At 47.1% G+C, this 12,454-nt stretch overlaps 1 protein-coding gene across 3 annotated transcripts in view; it reads left to right on the top strand.

Annotated features, from left to right (window-relative positions):
- The window catches only part of ECE2 (endothelin converting enzyme 2), a 47,585-nt gene that overhangs the window by 17,706 nt on the left and 17,425 nt on the right, over positions 1-12,454 (top strand). For all 3 annotated transcript variants that reach the window (XM_083612789.1, XM_083612790.1, XM_083612791.1), the window contains 5 exons: positions 169-384; positions 1,470-1,594; positions 2,606-2,752; positions 3,119-3,184; positions 7,856-8,044. In XM_083612789.1, the coding sequence (XP_083468915.1) occupies positions 169-384; positions 1,470-1,594; positions 2,606-2,752; positions 3,119-3,184; positions 7,856-8,044 (743 nt within the window). The remainder of the gene's footprint in view (positions 1-168; positions 385-1,469; positions 1,595-2,605; positions 2,753-3,118; positions 3,185-7,855; positions 8,045-12,454) is intronic.

The raw sequence follows: 12,454 nt of genomic DNA, 5'->3' as shown, positions 1-12,454 counted from the left end.
ACAATGCGATGCACGGCCGTGCCAGGACTTCCTCCCCCCCCCCCCATGGCACAGAGTGGGGTGAATGACACATGGCGAGCACTCTTCCAAGTTATGGCAAGGGCTGAAGAAGGAGGTCTTCTTTCTTGGTGAGGCATGCTGCCCGATGTATTTGTGTGCTCCTTCCAGATCCCTCGCACACCACTTGCCTGACTGAAGCTTGCATCATTGTGGCCGGCAAAATCTTGGAGGCCCTGGACCGAGAGATCAACCCCTGTGATGATTTCTACCAGTACGCATGTGGGGGCTGGATCAAGCGGAATCCACTGCCCGACGGGCGTTCCAAATGGAGCACCTTCAACAGTATCTGGGACCAAAACCAGGCCATCATGAAACACCTGCTAGGTGAGGTGCTCCTTTCCACACACACACACACACACACACACACAATCTCTCTTCTCTGGGCCACCTTTTAATTTCAGCATTGGAGAAGGAAGGTCCCCTTTCAGGCATCCGGTTTACTGAGCATCTGTCCTGACTTGTTTTCGCAAAGAATGCAGGGTTCTGCCTTATTTACTGAGCACTAACTTTGATCTGTTTGGGAGGTTAGCTGATATTGGGCCAGGCAAATGTTATCCCATACTTTGCAGTGCATTTCCCCAGAGTCTGATGCGGGGTGGGGGGGTAGTTGGAGTGGGGGGGGGGAGTGAGTTTGTTGCACAAGAGAGTCAAACCTTTAATTCAGCAACCTGAATTGCACACACCGACCATTTTAGGCACATTCCAATTGATGCACCATCGAGTGGGTCCTTTTGGACCTGGAAAAGGACAGAATGGGGTTGGGGGCACTTAAGCACATTCCGCTGATGTGCACAGGGGCCAGGAACTCAACCTCCACACTAGATGGTTGTCACATGTATTATATTTGTATCCCAGCCTTTTCCCCCAGGAGCTCAATGTGTGATAAGCAATTGTCCTCGTCTCCATTTTAGCTTCACAACAACCCTGTGAGGTAGGTTTGGCTGAGAAACAGTGACTGGCCCAGGGTATCCCAGTGGGCATCATGGCTGAGTGAGGGATTAAACCCTTCTTTCCCAGGTCCTAGTCCAGCCCATCAACCATTACACCACACTGGTTTCTGGTAGGTTAGACCATGTTGCACCAAGCGGTTATTCTTCTGCACCTTCTAGTGCATTTTCCTGCCACTTCCCTTCTTGCAAAAAAAGTTTGATTTTTGTGGAGAAGGAACTGGTTCGTTGTGCAAGTGCTCCAAATCAGCTTTAATTGCAGGATCTGGATTTGCTGGTATGTGACTGAATCCTGCCCCAAAATAGTGGCAACTTGGAAGTGCCGGTCCCCCACCCCAAGCATTGGAATATCTTGAGATGCTGGGAACCAGGAAACTGAAGGAAACAGGTGCCTTGTTGTTGGCGCCTTCAGGTTGACTAGCGCTTGCCACTCCCTCATCAACCGTGTGCTTTCCTTGGCAGAGAATGCAACTTTCAACTCCAGCAGCGAGGCAGAGAGGAAGACCCAGCGCTATTACTTGTCTTGCCTTAAAGAGCAGAAGATTGAGGAACTGGGCTCCCAGCCATTGATGGAGCTCATTGAGAAGGTGAGCCTGGCAGGGAAATGGGTACAAGCAGAATGTACAGAGAAGGAGGGAGGGTCTCAGTCCAGCATGTGAGAACTGGCCCTCTTTTTACTCCTGCCACTGGGCTGGGCTGGGTATGAAGTCAATGAATGGCAGATTCCACGTTAGCACCAAAAGAAGGATAGAAGAAATGGGAATTCTCCCTGTGTTGGTTGCTTTTGCAGCAAAAACTACAAAGTTTAATCATTATGGCCTAAGCTTTATAGACTAGACTTCATCAGATGCCTGAAGTGTACTCTTGAGTTGCACACAAACAAACACAGTGGGATGAAAGTGAGGAAATGAAATGTGAAAAGTGCAGACAGTGACAATTCAGTTAGAGCTCAAATGGATTCAAACAGCAGCAGATGCAAAATTTGCCCTCCTGGGAATCGCTGCTTTCATTTCTAGTTGTCAGAGGTCCAGGAGAAAAACATTGGGAAGGAGAGGCAGAATTTAGTGAAATCACAGAAGCCAGAAAAACGAGGCAGGGGAGGATTTGCAGGAGCTTGGGTTGTTAGCAACTTGCGTAGCTCTTTCCTTCTTGTTACTAGAGATTATGAAATGACTATTTAAGAAATTTGTATACCATCGTTTGCCCTACAAAGTCCAGGGTGGTGAACAAGAAGTGTAAACAATTAATAACACAACGCTAAAATATCTATAATAAAATCCATAATATTAACAATAAAATGAGGCAGCAAGCAAGAACATGCAGCAAATTAAGGAAAGACACTCTTTAAAATGCCAGGGGATATTATTACTTTTAATCTTAGCATGGGGCTGAAAAAATGGAAATGCCAGTGTCATTTGGGTTGGGCATTCCGTATGCAGGATTCCATCACCTTACATTGCACACTTCTGATGAAGGAGGCACTTATAAAAGAATTTCAGAAGGTGATCTCAAAATGCAGGCAAGATGCTGGTGGCAATTTCTCTCTTGTTCACCTTACTCTCTGCATCCTCCTTCTCTTCCCCCACCCCAAACTCCAGATTGGAGGCTGGAACATCACCGGCCCATGGAATCAGAGCAACTTCATGGAAGTCCTGAAACTGGTTTCGGGAACATACCGGGCTTCTCCATTCTTCACCGTTTTTGTGGGTGCTGATTCCAAGAGCTCCAACAGCAACATCATCCAGGTAAGCCTCGCTACCTGAGAGAGCATTTCTGTGCAAAAGGAGCTTGGAAGAGGGGAATCTCTATCGGCATCCTGATCTCATCAGGAAGCACCGTAACTCCATAGCAGAGCCTCTGCTTTGCATGCAGAAGGTCCCAGGTTCAGCCCCCCAGGTAGGGCTGAGAATGTCCTCTACCTGAAACCTGGGAGAGCTGCTGCCAGTCTGTGTAGACAGCACTAAGCTGGACGGGCCTATGATCTTACCTGCGCAAGGCACCTTCCTTATCTCCCTCTCCTGTGTTATAGGGAGCTAGAAGGAGCTGTAGGGGAAGCTAAGGGCTGGGTGTTCTGCCGCATAGACTCACTGGTTCCCTTTTGTACACGGCAGCTGGACCAGTCAGGACTTTTCTTACCATCGCGGGATTACTACCTGAACAAGACAGCCAACGAAAAGGTAAGGTGGTCGCAGTCCGCAACCCTTGCCTCTCACTTTGGGTCATGCACGCTTCCACTTGTCTTGCTGCTTTCCCCTGGAGAAACCTTCTCTTTACTGCTGAATGAACACTGATCAGTTTTTCTGTGGTTCAACACTCATTCCAATTCAATGGTAAACAGTGAGTTTCCCCGGGGAAAGTGGCGGGGAGCACGAAAAACCGCTCGGGCCCTTGCCTAGGAAGCACATGACAAGTGCAAAACCTCTTGGATCCATTTACAGATAGGTAGCCGTGTTGGTCTGCCATAGTCAAAACAAAAAATTTTTTTCCTTCCAGTAGCACCTTAAAGACCAACTAAGTTAGTTCTTGGTATGAGCTTTCGTGTGCATGCACACTTCTTCAGATACACTGAAACAGAAGTTGCCAGATCCTTCTATATAGTGAGAAGGTGGGGAGGGGTATTACTCAGAAGGGTGGTGGGAATGGGTGGTTGGCAGATAGCTGTGATAAGCCTGTTGACGACTCTTAACGATTGAACACTTCAATCTCCCAGGACATTCTATACAAGATCTCAAAGTAGCTGTATTACTTCAAAGGAATTTCAGAAATAGACTGGAAAGAGAAGCTGCTGAATTGCAACTCATTACCAAACTTAAAACCATGGAGAGACCTGGTCTGAACAAAGACATTGGATTCTTATCTCATTATACATGACAAAGCCATTTTTCACCTTCTCACCCCTTGCTTTTTCCTGTAAGACCTATTGCAGTCGTTAAGAGTCGTCAACAGGCTTATCACAGCTATCTGCCAACCACCCATTCCCACCACCCTTCTGAGTAATACCCCTCCCCACCTTCTCACTATATAGAAGGATCTGGCAACTTCTGTTTCAGTGTATCTGAAGAAGTGTGCATGCACACGAAAGCTCATACCAAGAACTAACTTAGTTGGTCTTTAAGGTGCTACTGGAAGGAAAAAATTTTTTTGTTTTGACTCTTGGATCCATGTTTTCTAGGCAGAAGGAAAGCTGAAGGGTGGATGAGCCCTCGCTCTCTCACTCTCACAAAAGCTGAGTTCTAGCAACATCTGGAGGGCAGCCAATTCTCTGCCAATGCTTTAGTAAATAAATACCGCGCTCCCACCGACTCTGAAATGGTCTGCTTTTCGTCATTGCTAGTCACATTTACCAATAAATCTTTGTTCTCCAGCCCAATGAGCTGCTTGCGCAGTAGGACTCTGCTGGCTCTGTTCAGACCCTGAAAATTATTTTATTTTTTTGGGGTGGTGCCTCCTTCTTCTACGGCAAGTGTCAAAATGCTTTCTGAGGTGAGGATGGGCGGGACAGACCCCTTTGGTTGACATTCTGAATAGCTGCTCAATGGTAGGCATTCCTTTATTGAGTTGGCAAATAAAGCACAGATACTTGAGGATAAGCAGAGGTGCCTATTCCTTTCTGTATACCAGGGCTTCTGTGCATGAATATTAGTTTTATTAATATTGATTAGGGCGGAATTTGGTGACGCACCATGACGAACGTTTCGTCTGAGCAAGGATTGCAGCTTGCTAGACAGAGCGACCTCTTCTTTCCTCCCGCAAGCTGTTCTCCCAATTACCCCCCAGCCAATTTGGGGGGGAGAGAGGAAAAGCCCCATTGTGCAAGTGGAAGTCCTTACAACGGGTGTTAACTGACTGGGTTGGTTCAGTGAATGCTGCCCTTTAAATATTTATATAGCACCACATGTAAGTACACTGCGCATTTATTCTTATATCCCTCCTTTCCTCCAAGGAAGCTTAAGGAAGCACATAGTGTGTTCTCCCCCCCCTTTCACCCTCACAACAGCCCTGTGAGGTAGGTTAGGCTGAGAGACATTGACCTTCCTCAAGTCTCCCAGTGAGCTTCATGGCTGAGTGGGGATTCGAACCCCCAGGACACCACCTGACGCTCTTAAGCACTAAGCCACATTGGCTCTGCAAAGGTCAATGCTTTACAAAGAACAGGTGTGTGACAAGTCCCTGCCCCAGGCAGATTACTATCCAAAAATAGACACAAGAAGCCAGCAGACGGAGGAAAGAGAAATGGGAGCAGCAGCAAATAGGGAAAGAAAAATGGGATTATAAACAGAATCATAAAATCATAAACAGAATAATAAAATTGTACAATTGCAGAGTTTGAAGAGTCATCTATCCCATCCCCTGTCTCAGCTAAAGCATCTATGACAGATGTGTGGGACTCATCTGACCATTGGCCACGTGGCTGATGGGAGTTGGGGCCCAACAAAATCTAGAGGGCAGCAGCTTCCCCCTCCTATCTTTCACAATTTGACAGGTGAGATATTGTCAGTGGCCTGCCTTGTTGAGCATCAAGCAAAGCTGTAAGTGTTGCAAACTTCAGCTGGTACAGCTAGATGATTAACTGGGACTGTGTTCATGGTATCCCTTTACAGCATATTCGAAGAACATTGCTTTCCCCTCCACCCCTCAAAGAATTCTGGGCCCTGTTGTTCTCTAAGGGCTTCTGGGAACTGTACCTCCCTGAGGGGTAAATTACAGTGCCTAGAATTATTTGGCACTTTGAATGTGCTTTAAAAGTACGGTGTGTGCACAGATCTCTACGCATGGAATGTAGTTAAAACTACGTTGGCGGTGTTAAAACAGCCCTGCTGGCTTCCAGTATGTTTTCACACACAATTTCAGAAATGCTGGTTTTAACCTTTATAGCCATTTCAAGCTTAGGAACTGGGAATCTGAAGGAACCCCACGATCCTGCCCGGGTGCTGGGGGTTGGGAGACTGCTATTAATGATTATTTTATTATTGCTCTGTCTGTTCTTATGCTTGTTCTTATGTTTGTATTATTGATGCTCTGTAAAATGTGTTCTTAATGTTGCACACTGCTCTGGAATCTTTCGATAAAGGGTGGTGCCGTATATACTGTAAATTGAATAAATCATCATCATCATCATCATCATCATCATCATCTGTGGAAGCTATTCTATCAGTGCCCTTAATGTCAGGGCAGAGGTGGGTGGCAGCAACAGAGTGGTGGGGCTTTTCAGTTTATGAAACTCCCTCCCTGAGAAATTTGCCTGCTGTCAGTTCCGTTCCATTCTAGGCACCAGGTCAAAATAAGTATTTTTACCTGGGATTTTAATTGAGCACCAATGGCGACGGTTATGCGGCTGCTGAGCTTGTTTCCTGCAGCGTTTTATGGGCATTTCACCTGGTTTTATGCTGCCTTGTGCTGATTTTTTAAAAAACCATTATGCTTTATGGTTTTGTTGTTTTGGGAGCTTGGTGTGAGTTTTTTTGTCACCTTGAAGCAGCCTTGTGGATTTTTGGCTAAATTGAAAGATGGTAGAACAGGTACTTTAAATAGAGAAATAAATGCCGTCTAGCATGTCTCAGCAGCTATCAGAAGCTAGAAGCTTGCTTTAAGCAAACAAATAAACTGCTTAGATTCTCTGGCTGGGGCAGAGATTCTGTGCCCAAACAGAACTGTAGCACCAGCATTATTATTGTTATTATTGTTATTGTTATTATTAATTATTATTAATAATAATAATAATAATAATTTCTGTACATTTCAAGGTAAATTAAATGGAAAAGATAGGTGTGAAGAGAAAGGGAATTGATGCAGAGGCCAGGACAACTGGTGGGGAACTCAGCACAGCACTTTGGTCCATCCCAGGGGTCTCCCTCACCCCTCATGGGCCAAGTGTGACAGGTGGGTAACTCCGCCCACCTGCCAATCACACCAGATGTCACAATGACATCAGGTGACTTTTCTTTTTGCCTGCAAGGGCCTTCAGAAGCCCCTTTCAAAGCACTGGCTTCAAACATGACAATCATCTAACTGGCGGAGCCTGCAAGGACCTCTGGTAAGGGTTGGGCAATAAAGCGTTTTGCAAACACTGACAGCTTGGAGGCCCACCCCCAGATGTTTTCATAGCAGAGAGAAGATGCTTCGAGAAGCACCTCTGATTGCTCACCGCTGGAAAATAATTTTATTATTTTATTAACGTTTCACATGTGTTTAAAGTGCTTGACTTGTGTTATTCAGAAGTAATCTTTACAACAGCCCTGCAAGACAAGACAGTGTTGGTGGAGGTGGAGGCTGTTGATTCAGAGCAGTTTGCCTGAGCTCACCTAGCAAGCACATGGCAGGGGCAAGATTCAAACTGGTGACTTCCTCATTCATAGCTCCATCTCTTTAGCCACCTGCGCTGCACCAGCATAGATCCTCATTCCACCCCCCACAGCTCCTGACACTTCAGTCCCAAACAACAAAAGATTTAAGTTTTAAAAGATTTCAGTTTTGGAGGTGTGCCATCATTCCTCATCCTGGTGAAAGGAGGAGAACAAGTTTTTGAAGTGGAGATTTTTATCCCAGACATTAACCGATTGCATTGGGGATGTGTGTGTGTTTTTAATATGTGCAGTTGTTTTCATTGCTTTGTGGGATTGCTTAGGGATGTTTCATGTGAAGAGATTCATAAATAATAGCAATAAGGTTGGGTGAGACAGTGGCAGCCCAGCCTAAAGCTCCTTAGCTTCCATAGTTTGAAAAAGGTGCTGGATAAGATAAGAGCTGAGCGGGGAGGAAAGGTGGCCTGTTGCTGCTGTCGCCTTTTGTTCTCCTTGGCTGGTGAAATTTCCTGGAATCACCCAGGTGCTTTGCACCCTCTCTGGCAGGTGCTGGCTGCTTACCTGGACTACATGGTGGAGCTGGGGATGTTGCTGGGCGGGGCCAGAGCTTCTACGGAAGAGCAGATGCAGCAGGTGCTGGACCTGGAGACCGAGCTGGCCAACCTCACTGTCCCCCAAGACGAGCGGCGGGACGATGAGAAAATTTACCACAAGCTGAACATCGCCGGGCTGCAGGTGGGACCTGCCTGGATAAGGCCCTGGGGAGGAGCGGATCTGGCGGGGAGGGGTCTTGTTCGGTCACTTGGTTTGGTCCTGGCTCTAAATGGGATTCTTTGGCAGCTGGGGACATCTTGTGTAATTTGAGCAGAGAGAGGTGGGGTCATTCCTTGGGCCAGTGATGGCTAGCCTGTGGCCTTGCAGGCGCTGTTGCTGGAGGCATGGCCAGCAACCAGGGCTGCTGGGAGTTGTAGTTCAACAGCCTCCTGCCCTGCCAGTCCCAAAGGGCTGTTGGAAAAACGTCCTTGGATGGCTGCCAACTTCCCAGTTCTTTGGAGCGTCTCTCCGGTGGTCCTCTCTGGTTGTAAATCTCCCTCAGTCCAGAGAGACCAGTAATAAGCGACCCTTCTCTCCTGAAAAGAGCACGCCAGTCTTCTGGTATATCACAGCAGAAGAAAGACTCAATCGTAGTTCTAAACTGCTTTACTTACAGTCTTATATACATCAGACTCCATCAGTACATCTGTGCTTTCTGAACACCAGTGCAGAATTGCGACACATACAGAAGTAAAACCAACTTCCAACAGTACTCAGAAGGAAGAGATAAGACAGACTTCCTTTCTCATGCACTCTCAGACACTCACATGATATACACAAAACATAGTACCCTCCACTGGAGCAGCTCAGATAGATAAAAATCCTAACAAGGGCATCATCCATCCTGTTAGTAAGCATTCCGCCAGCTGAGGCTTGTGGGCCAAGGCTGGATGACCGCCTCTCAGGGATGCTGCAGCAGTGGGTCTCCTGCCTCAGCAAGGAGGGTTGGATTTGAGAGCCTCTAAGGTCCCTTCTCTGTGATATTTGGAGGCTGCAGTTGTGTCGTGCAGGTGCTTTGGGAGGTTCCCCAGACATATAGGGGCATACAGCAGTGCCTTCAAAGGTCCCCAGCCAACCAACTTTTCCTCTCTCCTTCCCTTGCAGTAGCACCCTCTTCTCCCACCTTCCTCCTTCCTCCTCATCCTGGTTTCCTGCATCCTCCTTAACAGAGAACCAGCTTTTGTTGCATAAGCAAAGACCTCACTGCACAGGCGGCAGCCAACACCGTCATCAGACCCTTCATTAGGATTCCATCTCCGTGCCGCTATTCAGCCGCTGTGAACGTCACGCCCAGGAGCCTGGCTAGCTGATCGGCATCCCAATGAGCCCAGAGTTGCAGCTGTGATGCTGAGGCTGGCCTCCAGGCCCTCCTCAGATGCAGTTCTGCTCCTGGAGGCAAAGGGTTGTGTTCGACGTAAGCACACCAGCGCACAGTGTTTCTCCTTGCGGCCATGGGACAATCTCCCCCTTTCCTCACCTCGTACGCCCTCTGATTCTGTCCCGGAGGCTCCCTCAGTCCTCCGGGGCAAATTTGGGGATGGTGCATCATCGTCGTTTCATGGTTAAAACCAGGCTCAAGGCGGCTTTCAACAAACATGAAACAATTTACATAACTGCAAAAGCAGTTGTCAGCAGTAAATGGAACATGTCGTCAAGCAAGCGCGTGCGCACACACACACAAAATCAAACAATTTCCACATACGGTAATAAGCTCTTAAAAGAAAGATGCAAACAATTAATATCAATAACAGCAACAACGAAAACCCTAAATACTCCAGCCCAAGAGTCTTTTCAGCAGGCTCAGCTTTTGTAGTTGGAGTCAGTCCGGGCACACACAGAGAGAGGAGCAGGGGGCAAAGTCCCATTGCACCTGTGCTGATCCTTGCACTAGTGCAAATATTTCACTGAGTACTGTACACAGTTCATTCTCCCCACCCACCCTCTTGGGGATCACTGCTTCCCAAAAGGGCCATTGCAGCAAAAATGCAACAGAAATGTTGCATTTATTTATCTGTTTATATCCCACCTTTTTGCCCAAGGAGCTCCACCTGGCGTACATGGTTCTCCCCATCCTCATTTAATCCCCCCAACACCCCTGTAAGGTAGGTTAAGCTGAGGAGGAGTGGCTGGCCCAAGGTCACCCAGTGAGCTTCATGGCTGAGTGAGGATTTGAGTCCTGGTCTCTCCCAGGTCCACGACAACATTCATATCTCACCTTTCCTCCAAGGAACTCAAGCACTCCTCCCCATTTCCAGTTCATCCTCGCAACACCTCTGTGAGGCAGGTTAGACTGAGAGGCAGCAACTGGCTCTCACTTCCTGCTTGTGGGGTTTTCAGAGGCACCTAAAATAATAGAAAGATCTGCTAGGTCTGACCTGATCCAGCATCCAGGATCTTCTTAGATTTTTATGTGCTAGCTAGGGAACTGAAGCATGAATCAGGAAGATCCCAGCTTGAATTTTGTTTCTGCCACTAGTTCACTAAGGCAAGGTCCTCTCAACCAAACAGTGGCGTTGTGGTTAGCGTGTTGGACTAGGATTTGGGAGACCAGGGTTTGAACCTCACGCTTGACTACATGAAGCTCCCTGGGTGCTGCTGGGCCAGCTGCTGCCTCTCCACCTAATCTACCTCACAGGGTTGTTGCGGGGATTCAACGAGGAGTGGAGAGGACCACGTAAGCCACTTTAGCTCCGTGGAGGAATATATGTGCGATAAAGAAATAATGAATAAACAAATAATAGTGACTCGCCTCGGAAGGTTGCTGTAAGCATTGCAAGCTCTTTTAAGACAAGGGTTGGGCCATTCACAAGGCTGGCTTAGCTTGTGAAACTCCACACCCCCCCCCAAAAAACCCCCTTGTTTTTGCACCTCTGTCCGCTGGCTTCTGGCATTCCCACCCCATTGGGCACAACTGTATTCCCGATGTTTAACTCCCCTACCCTGGCCTCTCTCTCTCCCCGCTCAGCTCTGTATTCTGTTCCTCTTCTCCTCTTTGTTCTTCTTATTCCCCTCCCATCCCTTGGACCTCCCAGTGAAACGGGGAAGCCAACCTTCTTCATCACTCATTGGTTGCCAAGCAACTATTTGCCATGGCAACATGGAGAGAGAGAGACAAATAAAATCTGATTGTAGAAGTGTCACTTCTGGGAAGTCCAGGCTTTGGCCTGTAGTGACTAGAGCTGGATTTGGTCCCTGGGGGAAAGGAACCAGGAGCCAACGAACTGGTGCCTTGCTATGGGGGGCGGGGGGCGGGTCTGCATCAGGACAGGGATGTAAACTGAGGCAAGGAAGAGAAATCACTCACTGCTCACTCACGCACCCAGCATTTCGCTCAGGACTTGGCCCCAGAACTTGTCTTTGGTGCTGGAGCTGACTGCCAGGACATATACAGGACTAATGTGAAGGAAATCAGGCACGTGCAGAGTTCATTTCTGCCACCACCCAAATAATCACATTTGCAATCGGGCATATGGCAGCAAACCAAAGTGTCACAGGTAGGGAGCAAGCTTTTGAGTCCTGCAGAACATTAGCCTGGGTTTTGGGCAAAACTGGAAGGGGATGTGTGCCAAGAAGCTGGCTCGGTGAAGTTGCAAAGTTTGTTGCATCCGCACTGTGCATTTAAAGCACGTTTGTACCACTTTTAACATTCAAGGCCTTCCCCTAAAGAATCCTGGGAACTGTAGCTTACGCCCTCACAGGGCTACAGTTTCCAGCACCCATAGCAAACTACAGTTCCCAGGATTCTTTAGGGAGAGCGATGTGTTTTGAATGTATGCTGCAGATGCATAGGTACCGAGATCCCAAAGGACCAGAAAAAACTGTTCATGTACGTGACAACAGCTGCATGAACGTTACTAGCCCAGAGATTGAAAGAAGGGACAACCCTGACCAGAGAAGAATGGCAAACCAAGTTGATAGACAACTTGGCAAAATTAACTGGGAATCAAGAAGACAAGATCGTTAAAAAAGAATGGGGAAAGTTTATAATGTATATACAAGATTATTGTAAGCAGGTTAAAACATTGGCAGGATTTTAAATACGCTTGTAATGTAACAGTATGTATGAATAACTTAGGAAGATAAAAAACAGGAGAAGTAGTGATATGCAGTTAAAAAATAGGATTAATAGGGCCCGTGGAAGTGATGGGGGAAAGTCAGGAGATTCAGAATAATCTCAACATTTGGATTCAGAATTGGTTTTGTTGTATGTTTATATTTTTGAAAATCAAATAAAAAATTATTTCATAAAAAAAGAGAATGTATGCTGCAGATGTGACGTAACTTAAGATGGACAGGTCATGTTGCAAACATCATTCGATTAAGCTCTGCTATGCACTAAGGTCAGCTGGGTTACAGATGACAGAGCCCTGCCAGATGTTTCAGCAGTTATGCAAATGCATCTCCAGCCTCCTCTGCTTTTTGGAATATAACTCACAAGGCATGAGTTTCTAGCATCTGCAGCACAGGAGTGAAAAACTGGTCAGAGGGTGTGGCCAACCAGGCAGTCTCACCAGTTCCTTTTTGCTTAAAGCTAAATTTATTTCTAAGCTT

The sequence above is a fragment of the Podarcis filfolensis genome, assembly GCF_964270895.1.
Source record: "Podarcis filfolensis genome assembly, chromosome: 5".
In the NCBI taxonomy this organism is placed as follows: domain Eukaryota; kingdom Metazoa; phylum Chordata; class Lepidosauria; order Squamata; family Lacertidae; genus Podarcis; species Podarcis filfolensis.
Note: the sequence above shows the minus strand (reverse complement) of the source record. Positions and strands in the feature narration are given on the sequence as shown.